At 47.0% G+C, this 20,040-nt stretch overlaps 1 protein-coding gene across 1 annotated transcript in view; it reads right to left on the reverse strand.

The window, feature by feature from the left end:
- Nucleotides 1–4,238: 4,238 nt before the first annotated feature.
- The window catches only part of LOC137433553 (uncharacterized), a 75,084-nt gene continuing 59,282 nt past the window's right edge, over nucleotides 4,239–20,040 (reverse strand). The window contains exons 12-14 of the mRNA XM_078786151.1: nucleotides 19,675–19,735; nucleotides 18,258–18,336; nucleotides 4,239–4,479 (exon numbers count right to left, since the gene is read on the reverse strand). Of these exons, the coding sequence (XP_078642277.1) occupies nucleotides 4,391–4,479; nucleotides 18,258–18,336; nucleotides 19,675–19,735 (229 nt within the window). The 3' untranslated portion in view covers nucleotides 4,239–4,390. The remainder of the gene's footprint in view (nucleotides 4,480–18,257; nucleotides 18,337–19,674; nucleotides 19,736–20,040) is intronic.

The raw sequence follows: 20,040 nt of genomic DNA on the forward strand, positions 1-20,040 counted from the left end.
TAAAATAAGCAATTTTCATCTAAAAAGCTGTCAATTCTCAACCGATTGACTTGAAAATTGAACAGCCTTTGCATATAGTCAATAAATTGGGAAACATACTATTTTTGAGGTCAAAGGTCATCTGCAGGTCAAACTTCCAAAATCATAAATTTTCATCCGATTGACTTGGAAATTGAACGGCATTTGCACATTGTGTCACTAAATAGGAAAACCAACTATTTTTGAGGTCAAAAGGTCAAAGGTCAGCTGCAGGTCAAACTTCTAAAATCATCAATTTTCATCCGATTGACTTGGAAATTGAATGGCATTTGCACATTGTGTCACTAAATAGGAAAACCAACTATTTTTGAGGTAAAAAGGTCAAAGGTCAACTCAAGGTCAAACTTCTAAAATCATCATTTTTCATCTGAGAAAACGTCACTTTTCATCCTGTTGACCCGAGCTTTGATCAAGATCGTAAATTCTAATATTCATGAAATGGACAATTTGCTGTATCAATTGAATTATTTTCTTGGGGGGGGGGGGGGGGGGGGATATATATTTTCAAAATAGTGTATCGTGCTCGGCATGACGTCTTCTTGTCTGTCTGTTTGTTTGTCTGTTTGTGTGTCTGTCTGTTTGTGTCTGTCTGTCTGTTTGTGTCTGTCTGTCTGTTTGTGTCTGTCTGTCTGTTTGTGTCTGTCTGTCTGTTTGTGTCTGTCTGTCTGTTTGTGTCTGTCTGTCTGTTTGTGTCTGTCTGTCTGTTTGTGTCTGTCTGTCTGTTTGTGTCTGTCTGTCTGTTTGTGTCTGTCTGTCTGTTTGTGTCTGTCTGTCTGTTTGTGTCTGTCTGTCTGTTTGTGTCTGTCTGTCTGTTTGTGTCTGTCTGTCTGTTTGTGTCTGTCTGTTTGTGTGTGTCTGTTTGTGTCTGTCTGTCTGTTTGTGTCTGTCTGTCTGTTTGTGTCTGTCTGTCTGTTTGTGTCTGTCTGTCTGTGTCTGTCTGTCTGTTTGTGTCTGTCTGTCTGTTTGTGTCTGTCTGTCTGTTTGTGTCTGTCTGTCTGTTTGTGTCTGTCTGTCTGTTTGTGTCTGTCTGTTTGTGTGTGTCTGTTTGTGTGTGTCTGTCTGTCTGTGTCTGTCTGTCTGTGTCTGTCTGTCTGTGTCTGTCTGTCTGTGTCTGTCTGTCTGTGTCTGTCTGTTTGTGTCTGTCTGTTTGTGTCTGTCTGTTTGTGTCTGTCTGTTTGTGTCTGTCTGTTTGTGTCTGTCTGTTTGTGTCTGTCTGTTTGTGTCTGTCTGTTTGTGTCTGTCTGTTTGTGTCTGTCTGTTTGTGTCTGTCTGTTTGTTTGTCTGTTTGTGTGTCTGTCTGTTTGTGTCTGTCTGTCTGTTTGTGTCTGTCTGTCTGTTTGTGTCTGTCTGTCTGTTTGTGTCTGTCTGTCTGTTTGTGTCTGTCTGTCTGTTTGTGTCTGTCTGTCTGTTTGTGTCTGTCTGTCTGTTTGTGTCTGTCTGTTTGTGTCTGTCTGTTTGTGTCTGTCTGTCTGTTTGTGTCTGTCTGTCTGTTTGTGTCTGTCTGTCTGTTTGTGTCTGTCTGTCTGTGTCTGTCTGTCTGTTTGTGTCTGTCTGTCTGTTTGTGTCTGTCTGTCTGTTTGTGTCTGTCTGTCTGTTTGTGTCTGTCTGTCTGTTTGTGTCTGTCTGTTTGTGTGTGTCTGTTTGTGTGTGTCTGTCTGTCTGTGTCTGTCTGTCTGTGTCTGTCTGTCTGTGTCTGTCTGTCTGTGTCTGTCTGTCTGTGTCTGTCTGTTTGTGTCTGTCTGTTTGTGTCTGTCTGTTTGTGTCTGTCTGTTTGTGTCTGTCTGTTTGTGTCTGTCTGTTTGTGTCTGTCTGTTTGTGTCTGTCTGTTTGTGTCTGTCTGTTTGTGTCTGTCTGTTTGTGTCTGTCTGTTTGTGTCTGTCTGTTTGTGTCTGTCTGTTTGTGTCTGTCTGTTTGTGTCTGTCTGTTTGTGTCTGTCTGTTTGTGTCTGTCTGTCTGTTTGTGTCTGTCTGTCTGTTTGTGTCTGTCTGTCTGTTTGTGTCTGTCTGTTTGTGTCTGTCTGTTTGTGTCTGTCTGTCTGTTTGTGTCTGTCTGTCTGTTTGTGTCTGTCTGTCTGTTTGTGTCTGTCTGTCTGTTTGTGTCTGTCTGTCTGTTTGTGTCTGTCTGTCTGTTTGTGTCTGTCTGTCTGTTTGTGTCTGTCTGTCTGTTTGTGTCTGTCTGTCTGTTTGTGTCTGTCTGTCTGTTTGTGTCTGTCTGTCTGTTTGTGTCTGTCTGTCTGTTTGTGTCTGTCTGTCTGTTTGTGTCTGTCTGTCTGTTTGTGTCTGTCTGTCTGTTTGTGTCTGTCTGTCTGTTTGTGTCTGTCTGTCTGTTTGTGTCTGTCTGTCTGTTTGTGTCTGTCTGTCTGTTTGTGTCTGTCTGTCTGTTTGTGTCTGTCTGTCTGTTTGTGTCTGTCTGTCTGTTTGTGTCTGTCTGTCTGTTTGTGTCTGTCTGTCTGTTTGTGTCTGTCTGTCTGTTTGTGTCTGTCTGTCTGTTTGTGTCTGTCTGTCTGTTTGTGTCTGTCTGTCTGTTTGTGTCTGTCTGTCTGTTTGTGTCTGTCTGTCTGTTTGTGTCTGTCTGTCTGTTTGTGTCTGTCTGTCTGTTTGTGTCTGTCTGTCTGTTTGTCTGTCTGTCTGTTTGTCTGTCTGTCTGTTTGTGTGTCTGTCTGTTTGTGTCTGTCTGTTTGTGTCTGTCTGTTTGTGTCTGTCTGTTTGTGTCTGTCTGTTTGTGTCTGTCTGTTTGTGTCTGTCTGTTTGTGTCTGTCTGTTTGTGTCTGTCTGTTTGTGTCTGTCTGTTTGTGTCTGTCTGTTTGTGTCTGTCTGTTTGTGTCTGTCTGTTTGTGTCTGTCTGTTTGTGTCTGTCTGTTTGTGTCTGTCTGTTTGTGTCTGTCTGTTTGTGTCTGTCTGTTTGTGTCTGTCTGTTTGTGTCTGTCTGTTTGTGTCTGTCTGTTTGTGTCTGTCTGTTTGTGTCTGTCTGTTTGTGTCTGTCTGTTTGTGTCTGTCTGTCTGTTTGTGTCTGTCTGTTTGTGTCTGTCTGTTTGTGTCTGTCTGTTTGTGTCTGTCTGTTTGTGTCTGTCTGTTTGTGTCTGTCTGTTTGTGTCTGTCTGTTTGTGTCTGTCTGTTTGTGTCTGTCTGTTTGTGTCTGTCTGTTTGTGTCTGTCTGTTTGTGTCTGTCTGTTTGTGTCTGTCTGTTTGTGTCTGTCTGTTTGTGTCTGTCTGTTTGTGTCTGTCTGTTTGTGTCTGTCTGTTTGTGTCTGTCTGTTTGTGTCTGTCTGTTTGTGTCTGTCTGTTTGTGTCTGTCTGTTTGTGTCTGTCTGTTTGTGTCTGTCTGTTTGTGTCTGTCTGTTTGTGTCTGTCTGTTTGTGTCTGTCTGTTTGTGTCTGTCTGTTTGTGTCTGTCTGTCTGTTTGTGTCTGTCTGTCTGTTTGTGTCTGTCTGTTTGTGTCTGTCTGTTTGTGTCTGTCTGTTTGTGTCTGTCTGTTTGTGTCTGTCTGTTTGTGTCTGTCTGTTTGTGTCTGTCTGTTTGTGTCTGTCTGTTTGTGTCTGTCTGTTTGTGTCTGTCTGTTTGTGTCTGTCTGTTTGTGTCTGTCTGTTTGTGTCTGTCTGTTTGTGTCTGTCTGTTTGTGTCTGTCTGTTTGTGTCTGTCTGTTTGTGTCTGTCTGTTTGTGTCTGTCTGTTTGTGTCTGTCTGTTTGTGTCTGTCTGTTTGTGTCTGTCTGTTTGTGTCTGTCTGTTTGTGTCTGTCTGTTTGTTTGTTTGTTTGTCCGCACAGAATAAATATGATTTTCTCTGCAACCGTTGGTCCGATTGACAGGAAATTTTCACCATAGGTGCAAATCCACCTGTGTAATTTTTTATGATAATTATGACATCATAGGTCACGTGGTTCGGCCGCCATCTTGGAAAAACCGAAAACTTTGCACCTCTATCTCCGAAAGCGCTGAATAGAAAAAATTGAAACATGGCTTATTGTAAGGAACTCTCCATGGGGAATAAAATATGTTAATGATGATGTCATAGGTGCCTCTATTATGACGTCATAATTCAACAAGTACAAAACTTCATTGATCCAGATGAAATTTATTGAGCATAATCTAGGGATAAATTCGTGAAGAAAAAAAAAAATGAATGATGTCATCGGACACGTGGTTCGGCCGCCATATTTGTTTTCACACAAAATCCTTACAAATCACTGAAAACACATCCTGGCAAGGGTCTGCAATCTCCGATTGCTCTTTCTTGTTTATTTATGTACTACAACCGATACAATTGTACGACATCACATTGTTCCTAAAATCATGCCAAATATACCAGAATAGTTTGCTGTGGATAATACATAAAACAATAAACAAACAAACATTCAAATACACACTTGAACACACCTCTCAATCAGGAGCAGATTTATGGAGTCAACTTTCTTGTCGGGTTCTATTAACTCAACAGTTGGTTCTGGAAAACAAAAACAATGTCAATTCAACAATGTTTAAATGGTAGAACACACCAGTTCAATTCAGCACAGTGACCAGATCAATGGATATGCTCATCAGCTGCTGAAGGAGTTTCTATTGGTTCACAAGTTATCAAGTGACCACTATATTCGTCATCTGTGTGCGTCTGTGTCTGTGTGTCTGTCTGTCCGCAGCATAACTACCCGATGATATCATCGGATCTTGATGAAACTTGGGTGGGAGGTTGATATCATGATCTGGTTGTGTCCTGCCTAGAGTGGGAGTATTGCGCCCATTGTGGGCGGAGCCAAGCCCGAAAAAGATGTCTTTTTAGGGGCTAATCGAGTTCAAGCTACATCTTCTCCTGAGGGGGTTGGGGGAATCTGACAGGGGTTTCGATATTTGGTTTGGCCAATGTCATGTGTCTAGCCCCACGGAGCTCGATTTTTCCTATTTTTTTTCATTTTATTTATTTATTTATTTTAAGTTCATTTTTCACCTTATTTTCGGTATTGTGTAGATAATTAACCTCATAACTGATTATAGATTTTTTCTATCTCAGTTCAAGGTCACCAACCTTCGTTTTGACATTTCCGGGCCTGGCCTGTCCGGGCCTGTTTCGGTTACAGTCCGTCCTTTGTCATTGAATACCGCTCGCTCATGAACCATCGTCGTCTCCTGCCTTGTGCAAAAAGGTAAATCTCGCAAAGATGGATTTTTGGAAATTGACAATCCATCCAATTTGATCAAATCTATCGAAAACTTCAACCCATCCAATTTGATTAAATATCCATTTTTTACATGAGTTCCCTCACAAGGAACTTCAACACAGGAGGAGGCCATTTGGCCGATCAAATCCTGTGCTCAGACTGCCATCCTAAGATTGTTTGTCCTTGCTCTATCCTTTTTAAATGCTCAGTAAGGAAGCAACATGTACCATTTTAAAGTCTTTGGTAGGACTCGGCTGGAAAACCGCTGACCCCCCACACTTCGACCCCCCCACTATAACCATTGTGCCACCGAATCTGGTAAAAGTATAGAGGGGCAACCTGTATTTGAACTGAGGTCCTCTTCATGTGCATTCAAATGCTCAACCACTGTGGTGTACCCCCAAAATATTCCAGAAGAAAGATGGATCTCCCATGACAGTTATTGCGTAATAAGCTCCTAATCATGCAAAAATACACCAGTTGTATGCACAGATCCCTCCATAAGTATTGGAACAGTGAAGTCAAATTTGTTATTATTACTTTATACTCAAGAAATTTGGATTTGAGATCAAAAGATGAATATGACGCAAGGGCAGAGAAGGTCATCTTTTAGTTCATGATATTTCTACTTATATATAGTGTTGTGGTTTTGGAATAAAAGATAATTCCCCCTCATATTGTACACAAACTTTCCCTGTGCCCCGTGCCCTACGCACTGCGCTGTATTAATCGCGCGCTCGAGAGGACGACCCGTGCTGGGCCACAGACGCGCGATCTCCTCCTGCTTGCCTTCGCCTGCATACGTGCCGTGAACATCTGAGAGCCACGCCGGGCGAGCTGCCCCGGAGCGACCGACGGCAAAGCGCGTTTGGTGCGCGAACGTCTTCTCTTCTTCTCCCCGTGTGCGTGAGTGGGTCCTGTGTCTGGGTATAAGTTAAGATTGATTAAGCTTCTGCTCTGTGTCCACTTTCCTTCATCCTGATCATTGTAAATAATAATAAATCGTGTTATTCCTTTTATTTGACCGTTCTCGTCCCTTCCATCAATTGGCTTCGCATGGTACGAATAGAACCGCTCGAATCGGGTTCCATAAACGTAACGGCACGAGTCACATGATACGCATACCGCTCGGCGTACTCGATTAAGCGTGGCTTGTGCGAGGTTCGGTCCCCGCTTTCGTGGCAGCGTGGGTTAAAGGTACGTGCGACGTTGACCCGATACCCTTTTTCACGTTTGCTCCGGAAGTGGCAATTTGGCCTCATCACGAAGACCCAGGGGGGAAAAAGGGGTTTAATCCCCCCTTTGTAACGGGAACGGGCTTCGGGAGATCCGCAACAAATTGGTAGTCAGGAGTGGGATTTGAACCCTGGAAAAACATTTTTGGACAAATTGGCCGCAACAAATTGGTATCCGGGAGTGTGAGATAATTGGACCTAGAGTGCGCTTCACGCACTCCAAATTACGTGTGGACGAAATTTAGTTGTGAAACCAAATTAAATTCGTACCATGGCTGGCTAAGAGGGTCAAATGCCGGTGGGGGTTGTAGAAGAGGAATTAATGACCCAGGGCCAACAGGGACAGTGGACAGCTAGCGAAGAAAATGGCAGCGCCTCGCACGTGACGGCGGAAGCCGAGCCCGCGGTGCCAGTGGACTGGGGCCTATTTATGGCACAAATGAGGGCCTTTATGGTCCAGACGGGCGAAGACATGAAAGGACTGAGGGAAGAAGCAAGAATGGGTTGGAAAACAAAATGGATACCCAGGGGGACAAATCCACCCAGGACATGAAAGGGTTGGAAAACAAAATGGGTGGTGAAATAAAAAAAAATGGGGAAGGACATTGGGCGCAGGTTGAGCGGGAAGGTCGCGGCGGTACGCGACGAGGTGACGCGGTGTGGAGAATGCGTGGGGAGCGAGGTAGAGCAGAGGACAGCCAAGTTGACCGGGGCCATGGGAATCGCGACACGAAGTGTAGAGAGGCCGACGATCGTCGCATTGGAAAATAAAATTTTGGGGGCGCCAGCGAGGGTCGAGTTGGAAAAAGAAATTGTAGGGGCGCCGACGATCGTCGAGAAAGAAGAAACAATTGGGGCTGAAGAGACGGGAGAAACAGAAAATAGGTCACGGAGAGAAGAAATGGAACCCGCACAAAGTCTGTATTTGCACCGTGATGCCATGCTTGCTGACCCCAATAAAAGTTTACAGGTGCTGGCGAAGAAGCCGGGGAAGGAGGACCCCGAGGTGAGAAATAATGGAGTGAATGTGTTTGGCGCGAACGGGTTCTCGGCGCGCTTGGGACAGAGGCGAGACCCGGGCGTTCGTGATGGGCCCCATTGTGCGGTGTGAGAGGGAGTCCGTACCCGACTGTGTGAGAGAAAAGTATGCACCAGAGTGTGCAGGAAAATAGTGTGTTACAGAGTGTGTAACGGGAGAGTGTGCACCTGGGGGTGTGGAAAAAGAGTATGCGATGGCAGAGTGTGTTACGGAGTGTGTAACGGGAGAATGCGCACCTGGGGGTGTGGAAAAAGAGTGTGCGATGGCCGAGTGTGTTACGGAGTGTGCAACGGGAGAGTGCGCACCTGGGGGTGTGGAAAAAGAGTGTGCGATGGCCGAGTGTGTTACAGAGTGTGTAACGAGAGAGTGCGCACCTGGGGGTGTGGAAAAAGAGTGTGCGATGGCCGAGTGTGTTAGAGTGTGAGGGAGAATGCACACCAGACTGTGTGCGGGAAGAGTGTGTAACGGAGTGTGTGAGGGGCACGTGTGCGCCTGGGTGTGCGAGTGTGGAGTGGGTCGCGCGTGGTGAGGACGCGGCTCATGCATCGACACCGACCGGGGTAGCGTTTAGCGGGACGAGTAGCGAACATGAGCCCCCGGTGACGGTGAGTTGTGTGCAGCAGGGACCGGAGGGAATCCGTGCTGCGTCAGTCTCGCAAGGACCGGCGTGCACGATTCGTGCCTCCGGCCCCTGCACTGTATGGTTGGTGCTGTGCCGTGGTGGCAATGGCGATTGGCCGGGTTCAAGGGAAGGTAGGAGTTTTCGGAGCCGCGCACCCTTTCGGGTGCGGTGCTCCGACCGTGGCCGGCTGGGTCACCGTGTGTGGGATGGAGCACGCATCCCCACGCAGGGATGGAGCCCGGCACCTCGGCCCGTCAATCCCTCCCCCCCTTGGATCGAAAATGCCGGACGGACACCCCATACAGGCAAACAACCACCCGCATGGATCGCTCGGCCCTTCGAGGCCGAGCCGTGACAACGAACATCCACATGGAGAAGCTTGTAGTGTAGCGGACTGTGGAGAATAGTGTCCCCCATGTGGGGGAATGGTAGTGTCACCATTCCTCACACGGGGGGGCCCATGAGCACTAGTTTAGGGGGATGGCAGTGATAGGCACATGGAGGTGCCAGCAATGGGTGCCTCCATGGGGCACCGAAGCCAGCCGAGGGAGGGCTAGGATAATGTTAGGGATCTAGCAGACTGTAGGGACAAGATTTAAGTAGTGACACCTGTACTATAGAGGGGACGTAGGTAGCTTAGATGGTTGATAATAAAACAGGGTGTGCATAGTGTAAAGGGACGACGGGGAAGCACGAGTCGTTGGGGAAGTAATTAGGGAGATGATGCTGTGTGTTTGAGGAATTGTGTGTGTGACAATAAATGGAATTGTGTTGAGGTGTGCGAGATAAGTGGTGTGGAATGCTTGGTGTGGGAATAAAAGGTGTGGAATGCATGGTGCGTAGGATTGAATGGGGGAGGAGTGGAACCCATTCGCGAAAGTCCGGGGTGGGTAGTGTAAAGCCAGGTAGAGGGCAGAGGTAAATTTGAATGGATATTGACACCTGTGGTGCGGGTAGTGGACAGTAGGGCTTTGGAGGCTGCATGAGACTGGAATGGCTGGGCGTGTGACTTACTTAGTGCGTATGGTTATTTAGTGGGGCGGCTTAGCCCAAATATTCAAAAGAATTGTGCATTTTGTGATACAAGCACCAAATTTGGCACACTAGTAGACTATCATATTATGAAAAGATCTGGATATTGGGCCATCTCAGATTCAGAGATTTGATTTTTGCAAGATTTGCAGATTTTGCAAGCTGAGATTGCAACGCCAGGGACGGCCGACTCCTTCCTACGAGCTGCCCACGTCACCCGCACAAGAAGAGCTCATCAAATCACTGCAGCGGCACTGCACATCCTGCAACACCGTGCGTATGAACGCCACTGTATGACATATGCTGATGATGCAGAAGACCTGCCTGAGTTCGAAGACTGGTGTCACCAGAGAGGAGAAGACATTCCCAACTTTCAGTACTGGGCAACTGTGCTGGAACTAGAGATGTTGGTACTGGTCTACGTGCGTTCTCTGCGGCAGGCTTCATTCACGACGTACCTTGATGCCCTGACGGAACTGGTCCCATGGTTCCATGCCTTAGACCACACACACTATGCCAGGTGGGTCCCTGTTCACCTGAGGGACACGGTTGCACTCCCAATGAAGCACCCAGATGTAGCCAGAGAATTCAGGGCTGGCAACTTCACTGTACAGAAGACGAAGAAGGTGTTCTCTTCGATCCCAATCGAATCGAAATCTTGCAAAAATCAAATCTCTGAATCTGAGATGGCCCAATATCCAGATCTTTTCATAATATGATAGTCTACTAGTGTACCAAATTTGGTGCTTGTATCACAAAATGCACAACAGGTTTGCTATGCTGCTACACTAATTGGGGCACTTCGCCACTGGTAGTTTGTCGGCCAGGTGAGGCCGCAGGTAGGCTCTGGGAGCCGGCTAGTTGTGAGTCGAGTGGGGCCCGAGGATCCCAGGAGAGAACCCGGGTTGCCCGATGCCAAGGTGGGCACAGAGGGGGTAAGAGCCAGGGAGGGCCTTCCCCGATTAAGTAGTCGCGAGGAGCAGGTAAGCTCGGGTGGCGGCTTCAGTGGCGGAGGTGCGCAGGCAGGTAGACCTGCTGGTAGGGCCACACGACCCAGCCCCGATATTGTGCGAGGGCACAGTGTGAAAATTCGTTGGGTGAGACCCAAATTCAGAGGGCACCACAGGGTGGGTAATGGGAATTTGGGTTCTTAGAACCACATAGTTTAAAGAGGCCGATTGGCAGGGTACGACCCCGGGTAGTTTAAAAGTGTAATGTCATTAGAGTAGTGAGAATGAGAAATCCCTTCGCACCATCCACAGCCAGTCACCGAGGAGGACGAGCTCCACACCGATGCTCTGTAAGCTGAATGAGTCGTGAAACGCATCACGACGTAATGTGACATTGTGTTTGTTCCATTCCTTCCTTCCTGGGAGGGATTTGGGAGACGAATTTGGAATTAGAGGGGGATATGGGAGACAAGTCGTAGAGACGGATTGTAAATACAAGGGGGGTTAGGGGTGGTGTAGCCAACGGTGGGGGGTACGGACGGTTAGGGACGAGCCTGCTCTGCTCGCTCTTCCACGTCCCTCGTGCCGCACCACCTTGTTTTCTATGTGCCATTGTGTGTTTTCCGCTTGCTTGTTGTGCCTTGTCTCTCTCCCCGCCCCAGGACCATTTTGGAGGCCGAACTGTGCAGCACCATCGAACTGTGCAGCATCCCTTCTGCACCTTGCTGCCCTGTCTTTGCTACATCTGTGCAGCCGACCTGTGCAGCACCTTGCTGCCATGTCCTTTTGCTGCACCCTTGTTGCACCAGTGCAGCTGACATGTGCAGCACTTTGCTGCCAAAGCTTTTGCTGCACCTTGTTACACTCATGGACCACAAGCCTTGTGGCCTTGCACCTCTGCCGTGCAGCATCTTGCTGCAAAATCATCTTGCAACTTCGGACCACTTGTTTGAGTGGCGGTGATGCCACGCAGTTGGACCACGTGAGAACGGCCCTGCTGGCCAAATAAAAGCATTTTTGTTTATTATTGTGTGCTGGGGACGAGAAGTTCTGCAAGTTTAGATGGCCCTGATGCTTCAAATGGCCTGTATGCCGGTCATGGTGGCCAGCCAGATTGTTGGACGCACACGGAAGAAGCAAGAAGCAAGATGCAAGAAGCAAGCAGCAAGTGCCACGATTTACGAGTGTGTTTTGCTGTGTTTTCTCTCCCCTCCAATCTTCTCTTCCAAAAAGAACAGGTCCTGAGTCATAGAATTATAAATATACGTGCTTGTAAATATAAGAATGTGCCCACCGGCTGTGTGTTTAGTTTGAAATTCCGGAAATACTCGGGTAGTTGTGGGCGTGAAACTGTTAGGTAGCTGCTCAACGCAATAGGAGGGACATATCTAGTGCTAAAACTGTCGCACACATGGGTCAGAGTAAATGCTAGGGGGAACCACACCTATGTGTCACATTTAAAAGTAAGGTTAATTTTGCATGTCAGGCTCTACCGGTCGTTCCATTGGTCGGCTCGACTCGGGACGAGTCTGGCGAGAGAGGGATGTAGTGTTGTGATTTTGGAATAAAGGATAATTCCCCCTTGTAGGTAGACGCACCACAACATGTAGCGTCGCGATAGTTCAGTTATTTCTTAGTGAATGTAAGCGTAGTCCTGTCCTGTCCTGTGTTAGTTTTGCGTTGAGCAGGTCCGTCAGTAGGGCAGTCTTTTGGCGATAGCATGCCACGTGGCAGCCCTAAACAAGTCTGGCGAGGCCGAAGGGAGGTGCTGCAGGAGGTAAGCAGGTAAGGAGGAGGCCGGTAAGGAGGCCGGTAAGCAGCGAGCTGCCAATCAGGGCTCGAGGGGAGTGGCTAACCACGACGATGAGAGGTGGGGTTTGGAACATTCGAGGAGGGCCGGGGCGGAGCCATAAAACCCTGCTCCGAGTCCCCCCATCTCAGACGAGAGATGAGTGCAGGTTCTCAGTGAGAGTCGTGTGCACATCTGTCAGAGCCGGAGAGTATCGTGAGTTCAAGTGCTGAGTTACAGTTCCCTGTGAGACGAGTTCAAGTTCCCTGTGAGAGTGATTGGAGTTGAGTTGAGCTTGAGCACGCACGAGAACGCGCGCGTTGAATTGCGGTGATCGAGATTGTACACAAACTTTCCCCGTGCCCTGCGCTCCGCGCTGTATTAATCACGCGCTAAAGAGGACGGCCCGTGCCGGGCCACAGACGGGTGATCTCCTCCTGCCCGTCTTCGTCCGCATACATGCTGTGAACATCCGAGAGCCACGCCGGGCGAGCTGCCCCGGAGCGGCCGACGGCAAAGCACGTTTGGCGCGCGAAGTTCTTCTCTTCTTCTCCCCATGTGCATGAGTGGGCCCTGTGTCTGGGTTTTCGTTAAGATTGATTAAGCTTCTGCTCTGTGTCCCCTTTCCTTCATCCTGATCATTGTAAATAATAATAAATAGTGTTATTCCTTTGATTTGACCGTTCTCGTCCCTTCCATCAATTGGCTTCGCATGGAACGAATAGAACCGCTCAAATCGGGTTCCATAAATGTACAATCCTCTGCTCGGATGTACAATGTATATGTACAATCAGGTCACTCCATCCCAGTCCTCTGGTCGGCTCAGCGCACTCCCACTCATCGTCCCAGCGCACCTAGTCACGGCAACGCACAAAATCGCACCTCCTGCCTGCGAACCCTGGCTAAATCACCTGAATTCATCCCCGCTGTTCAAAACAACATCAAGCTCACCTTGTTCAACACCCGGTCCCTCAACAACAAATGCCTCATCCTCAACGACTACATCCTGGATAACAAACTGGACTTTCTCCGTCTCACCGAAACCTGGCAACAACCTCTGGACTACTACACGCTGAACCTCACCACACCCAATGGATATTCCTACGTCAATAAACCATGCTCGGAGGGCCGAGGTGGTGGAATTGCCGTTATCCACCGTCAAGACATCAGGACCAGCCTCATCCCCATCGCCTCATCCTCATCCTTTGAACACCTGGCTTTTAAACTCTCTGGTCACACGCAGTCAGTCATGGCTGTCGTCTACCGCCCTCCCAAAGCACACCCATTATTCCTGTCTGACTGCTCCTACTTTCTGACCCAGCTATGTTCCCTCTCCCCCTCAATCCTCCTCCTTGGTGATTTCAATATCCACATGCTCCACTGACTCCACAATAACCACTGACTTCACCGATTTACTCACCTGCTTTAACCTCACTCAACATGTCAACTTTCCTACGCATATCCGTGGTCACATTTTGGACCTTGTCTGCTCCACTGGATTAATTTTGCACTATCTCTCTGGCTCCGACCTCACCCTCTCTGACCACTTAGCCATCACTATGACCATCAACATCCCCACCCCAACACCAAGACATTATCGCACTATCAACTTCCGTAAGCTAAACGCTCTTTCACCGACCTCATTCCCATCCACCCTCTCTGAAAAAATGTCCACTTCTCCCTTCATTGACCTCCACACCCCTTCCGACCTCACTGACTACTACAACCACACTCTCTCCTCCTGCCTTGACCAGCTTGCGCCTGTAAAAACCAAAACAGTTTCTTTCACCCATTCTGCTCCCTGGTTTACCCCTGAACTCCGCCTGATGAAAACTCGTGCTCGCCAATTTGAAAGACTCCGCAATAAAACAGGTCTCACAGTTCACTCCCAAGCCTACAAGGACCACCTACAACATTACAAAGATGCCCTCTCCCACGCCCGCTCCGCCTACTACTCTCAAATTATCCACTCTGGCTCCGGAAACCCAAAAGCACTCTTCTCGACAATAAACAAACTCCTCCGCCCCCTGGACACCACCACCCAGTCATTCACAGTAGACAACTGCATCTCATTCCTTTCTTTCTTCCAACACAAAATTGACATCTACAACAGCTTGACCACCGCCGCACCCGCTCCCCCTCCAACCACCTGCCCCCCCTTATCCTGCCTTCCCCTGTCTCAATTCTCCCCGGTCTCCCCTACTGACCTCTCTGAACTCCTCATAGGAATGAAAACTGCCACCTGCACTCTTGACCCCATCCCCTCCAGCTTTGTCAAGGCCTCCCTCCCTGCTCTCTCTCTCCACTTATCATTGCAACAATAAACTCCTCCCTGTCTACAGGCATCGTCCCACCATCCCTCAAAATTGCTGCTGTTACCCCCATTCTAAAAAAACCTGGTCTAAACCCTGACACCCTAAATAACTTCAGACCCATCTCCAACCTACCCTTTCTGTCAAAAGTTTTGGAACGCGCTGTAGCCGCTCAACTCAAACATCACCTCTCTGCCAATAACCTGTATGAAACATTCCAATCCGGGTTCCGCTCCAACCACAGTACTGAAACTGCTCTCCTCAAAATCACCAACGACCTTCTCCTCTCCTCTGACGCTGGCAACCTCAACATTCTCGTCCTCCTCGACCTCAGCGCTGCCTTTGACACCATCGATCACACCATCCTCCTCACCCGACTTGAATCCACCTTTAACGTTACCGGCACTGCCCTCTCTTGGATTAAATCATACCTCTCTGACAGACGCCAGTTCATCTCCATCAATAACTGCAAATCCCCCACTGCTCCCCTCCCCCAAGGTGTCCCCCAAGGTTCAGTTCTTGGCCCCCTCCTCTTCATCCTTTACCTGTCCCCCCTCGGTCACTTAATCCGCCGTCATGGTCTCCAATTCCACTGCTTCGCCGATGACATCCAGCTTTTCATCTCCACCGACACCCACTCTATCCTGACAAACTGCATCTCTGAAATAAAATCCTGGCTTCAAATCAACTTCCTCAAACTTAACTGTGATAAATCTGAAATAATCATCATTGGTCCAAAAACGCTCACAAAATCCACCCATAACTTTGCCCTCAACATCGACGGTATCCCAGTATCCACCTCCCCTCTCATCCGGAATCTTGGCGTCATCTTTGACCAAACCCTCTCCTTCGACAAATATACTAAACAGATCACAAAGACAGCCTTCTTTCACCTGAAAAACATCGCCCGTCTCCGCTCATCCCTCTCCTCCACGGCTGCAGAAACCCTCATCCACGCCTTCATCACCTCCCGTCTGGACTACTGCAATAGCCTCCTCTATGGTTCACCCTCAACAATCACCAATAAACTCCAATACATTCAGAACTCCGCTGCCCGACTACTCACCCATTCCCGGACCCGTGACCACATCACCCCCGTCCTTTACAAGCTTCACTGGCTCCCCATCTCCCAGAGAATCGAGTACAATATCCTCCTCTTGACCTACAAAGCCCTCCATAACCTGGCCCCATCCTACCTGGTTGACCTCCTCTCCAGACACACTCCCACCCGCAACCTCCGCTCTGCTGGTACCAACCTCCTGACCCCCCCCCATCCGGACCAAATTCAGATCCTGGGGGGACAGGGCCTTCTCCATCGCTGCTCCCACCCTCTGGAACTCACTACCTCACACCATCAGAGACTCCTCCTCACTCACCACATTCAAAACATCACTAAAGACCCACCTGTTCAGCACTGCATTCAACATTCAACCCACAGCATTTAACCCATGACTATCACTCCTCCTTCTCCCTCCTTTTGCTTTTAATATTTCCCTATTGATTCTTGTGTTTTTGCAATTGTTGTTTTCATGTTTTGTTGTGCATTATGTTTTGCACTCTGTCAAAGCGCCTTTGGGCTTCATGAAAAGCGCTATACAAATAAAATGAATTATTATAAAAGTAACAGCACGAGTCAAGTGATCCGCATACCGCTCGGCTTACTCGATTAAGTGCGGCTTGTGCGAGGTTCGGTCCCCGCTTTAGTGGCAGCATGGGTTAGAGGTGCGAGCGACATTGACCCGATACCCTTTTTCATGTTTGCTCCGGAAGTGGCGATTCGGCTTCGTGGACCTGAAGACCCAGGGGGAACAAGCGTTACGCCTAGGTACCCCGTCGGGGAAGTGATGTGAGTTGACAAAGTGGAAGACGCAGAAAACATGCCATATGATATTTCGCTCACAAGGTTCAGACATACATGGAGGCGGCCATCTTGGATTTTGACGTGGCGACCCAATTTTCAACAACGTTCTTCCTTATGCATGGATACACCCACACACCAGATTAGAAGTTGGTACTACGCTTATTTTTCAAGATATTCGGCTCACAATGTTCAGACATACATGGCGGCGGCCACGTTGGATTTTGACGTGGCGACCCAATTTTCAATAGCGTTCTTCCTTATGCCTAGATACACCTACACACCAGATTAGAAGTTGGTACTTCGCTTATTTTTCAAGATATTCTGCTCACAAGGTTCAGACATACATGGCGGCGGCCATCTTGGATTTTGACGTGGCGACCCAATTTTCAATAGGGTTCTTCCTTAGGCCTAGATACACCCACACACCAGATTAGAAGTTGGTACTTCGCTTATTTTTCAAGATATTCCGCTCACAAGGTTCAGACATACATGGCGGTGGACATCTTGGATTTTGACATGGCGACCCAATTTTCAACAGAGTTCTTCCTTATGCGTGGATACACCCACACACCAGATTAGAAGTTAGTAGTTCGTTTATTTTTCAAGATATTTCGATCACAAGGTTCAGACATATATATGGTGGCGGCCATCTTGGATTTTGACGTGGCGACCCAATTTTCAATAGCGTTCTTCCTTATGACTAGATACACCCACACACCAGATTAGAAGTTGGTACTTCGCTTATTTTTCAAGATATTTCGCTCACAAGGTTCGGACATACATGGTGGCGGCCATCTTGGATTTTGATGTGGCGACCCAATTTTCAATAGCGTTCTTCCTTATGCCTAGATACACCCACACACTAGATTAGAAGTTGGTACTTCGCTTATTTTTCAAGATATTCCGCTCACAAGGTTGACATACATGGCGGCGGCCATCTTGGATTTTGATGTGGCGACCCAATTTTCAATAGGGTTCTTCCTTATGCTTAAATACACCCACACACCAGATTAGAAGTTAGTAGTTGGTTTATTTTTGAAGATTTTTCGCTCACAAGGTTCAGACATCCATGGCATCATACATAAATGGCGGTGGCCATCTTGGATTTTGACGTGGGTTGCACCCACACACCAAATTCGAATGCGGTCCTTCGCTTCCGAACGCACGCACGCACGCACTGACATATGCACGCACACACGGACGGACGGACGGACACACGGACGGAGGGGAAAACCATTGTCCCCCTTTTGCTCCGCGGTGCGACGGGGGACAAAAACGGGGTTTAATCGCCCCCTTTGTAACGGGAACGGGCTTCGGGAGATCTGCAACAATATTTTACCATTGAGGAACAATTACACTTTTTATGTTCAGTCCCCTCATTTAGGTAGTCATAAGTATTGGAACAGATTAAGATGAAGTAAATTAAGTAGTATAATAGTTAGTATTTGGTTGCATATTCCTTGCATGTAATAACTGCATCAAGCACGTGAGCCATCGACATCACCAAACTTTTGGTATTTTCCTTTGAGATGCTTTGCCAATCCTTACTGCAGCCATTTTCAGTTGTTGTTTGTTTTGGGGGTTTCTGACTTTAATCTCCTCTTTAAGAAGTGAAATGCATATTCTGGCAAAGAATTGAGAGTGGTCGGTGTGTGCTGCATGCGCCGCATTCCTTCTCCTGGATATCCCACATTTTGTTGTCCAAGGAATGTTGTCGTTCTTCAATGGACACCATTCGTCATGAAACAAATGACTTAAGTGACCTGTCCTGATTACATCGATTCTTATGTTAAGCTCATCGTGTGTGAAGAGGTTAGCTGAGCCATGTTATCACAAAATGTGTTCCATCTTTTTGATAATTAAAAAAACATGGAATTTAATAAGATAACGAAATTGCTTCGTAGATACCATGTAAACCTGAAGGCAAATATGGCAGTGGGGATGGAATTACTTACTGGCTGTCTCAAATAACCACACGGCACCGAGTTCTTCATCATAACATGTATGATTAATTGCAAAGTTTGGAAATGTTAACAAGAAATTTGCTGCTGATGGTTTAGAAAACAACATCCATCAGCAATGTATTGTAAACGAGACCTGAGCTCTGACAGGTCAAGCTCTTTTTGCCTTTCATACCCAGGATGCTTTGCCAGATCATTGTGATTAAGCAAGTAAAATCAACGTCATTGCTTGAATTCTTCACACACACAAAGAAGTTTAAAAACGAACCATTTCCGTCGATGTAATTTGAGAGGCAGAAACAGAGGCGGACGATGAATGGAGGGAGCCCATCCATCACGGACCCATTCTGTAGAGACAAGTGTTGCACAAGCAGGTAAGAGGACCACAACCCTTCCCTTTTCTCCAAACTGCACAGTGATCCCACCACATGTATCCAAAACTATTTGGATTTGACAACAAGGTTATAATATAATACCCGAGCGACTTTTGATGCGGCCATGAACAATGCAATCATGTGGGATGTTCAACAAGTTACTGATGCAAAGAACGACGATGCCTGCAAGTCAGGATAATCCAAGAAATGGAATTTTTTTCCTTTTTCAAAATGCAAGGATACATGATCAGCCATGAAGATATTTATTAATTCATTATTGGAACAGATGCATTGTTCAGGGTGCTCGCGTACTCATAGCGAAAGATACCATTGGATCTTTAATGTCCACCGACTAATGTCAGCTGAGGGACACCCAGTTTAACGTCCTTCTGATGGACAGCGCACAAATTGATGAACCACCCGACCTGCAAAATGCAAGGATAACAGGTTTTTTTCTGGGTCGAGATTCAAACACAGGCTGGACAGGTGAGTGTGCGTACCTCTCGGCCAGAAACAAAGCAAATTGGGAGGTTTAAAATTTCACATTGAAATAATGTGCAAGAACATTTTCGGGTAACCTTATCAACAAACATTCGTCATGAAACAGAGTCGAGGTAGCTAAAGTCGAGGTAGCTACTTTAGGGAGCTAAAGTAAACCATACAAAATGCCTCAAGATAATAAACACATTGCTTTGAAGGCTCTTCCACCATGATTTGGTTAAAGCAGGACACTCACCTGCAATCCACCCTCACATGAAAGGAAGAGGCCCTCTCGTATTCAAGGCTACGTGAGCGCGATGACCAAAGAATCACCAACACCAGAGTGATGATCACCCGTGATAAAATAATGGCAAAACTTCCAGGATTCACAACCAATTTCCACGAGTGAGGTTGCACTTACGACACCTTAAGAAGCACGATGACAGGTGTTTCAACTGACATGATTATTTTTTTGCAAAATGGAAATCAGAGTTGTTGTTCTCCCTTGGAATAAAGTTTTCATCAAAAATTTTACCACCGTCTGCCAGTGCATTTTAAGAATTTCTGCTTGAATATCCAACTTTCCGAAATTTTTGGCCTCGTCAATATCTCCATAATTAATTACATGGAATTTATATATGAAGCATAAAGATAGGCAGACCTGTTGATAAATTATAACAAACCTAGTATGCTAGCAATTGTTGACGACAAATCAAACACAATGCTAACATAAGGAACTGCGTTAATGCGTGAGTTTACATCGTGAAATTATTGACACTGTATGTTAATTAAATCCTTGTGAAAACACTACTGGACAGCAATTCAACTCACCTTAACAACCGTGAAGTTCAAACGAAGGTCAACCAAAACGTTACCACGATCCTCACATTCCCTGAGAACAGACATTTGAGAATGCATTATTGGACACACCAAACACTTGCTGTGATTTATTACCAACACTCAACATATGTATGTATATATATACTAGTGGGGTCACCCATGGGAATCCCACGGGCATGGACGTCTTCATTTAGATGTTGCACATTCAGTATTCAGTTGTACAAACTGGTTACTGGCAATTTATCAGATCCACAAATGATTTAATCTCCACAATTTATTTACTTCTGATAACATGTAAAATACAGTTTGAAATGTGTGATTACATCTCATGTAAAATGTGACTTCAAGACCTCAAAT

Source organism: Myxine glutinosa, chromosome 10, assembly GCF_964187855.1.
Source record: "Myxine glutinosa chromosome 10, kmMyxGlut1.1, whole genome shotgun sequence".
Taxonomy (NCBI): Eukaryota; Metazoa; Chordata; class Myxini; order Myxiniformes; family Myxinidae; genus Myxine; species Myxine glutinosa.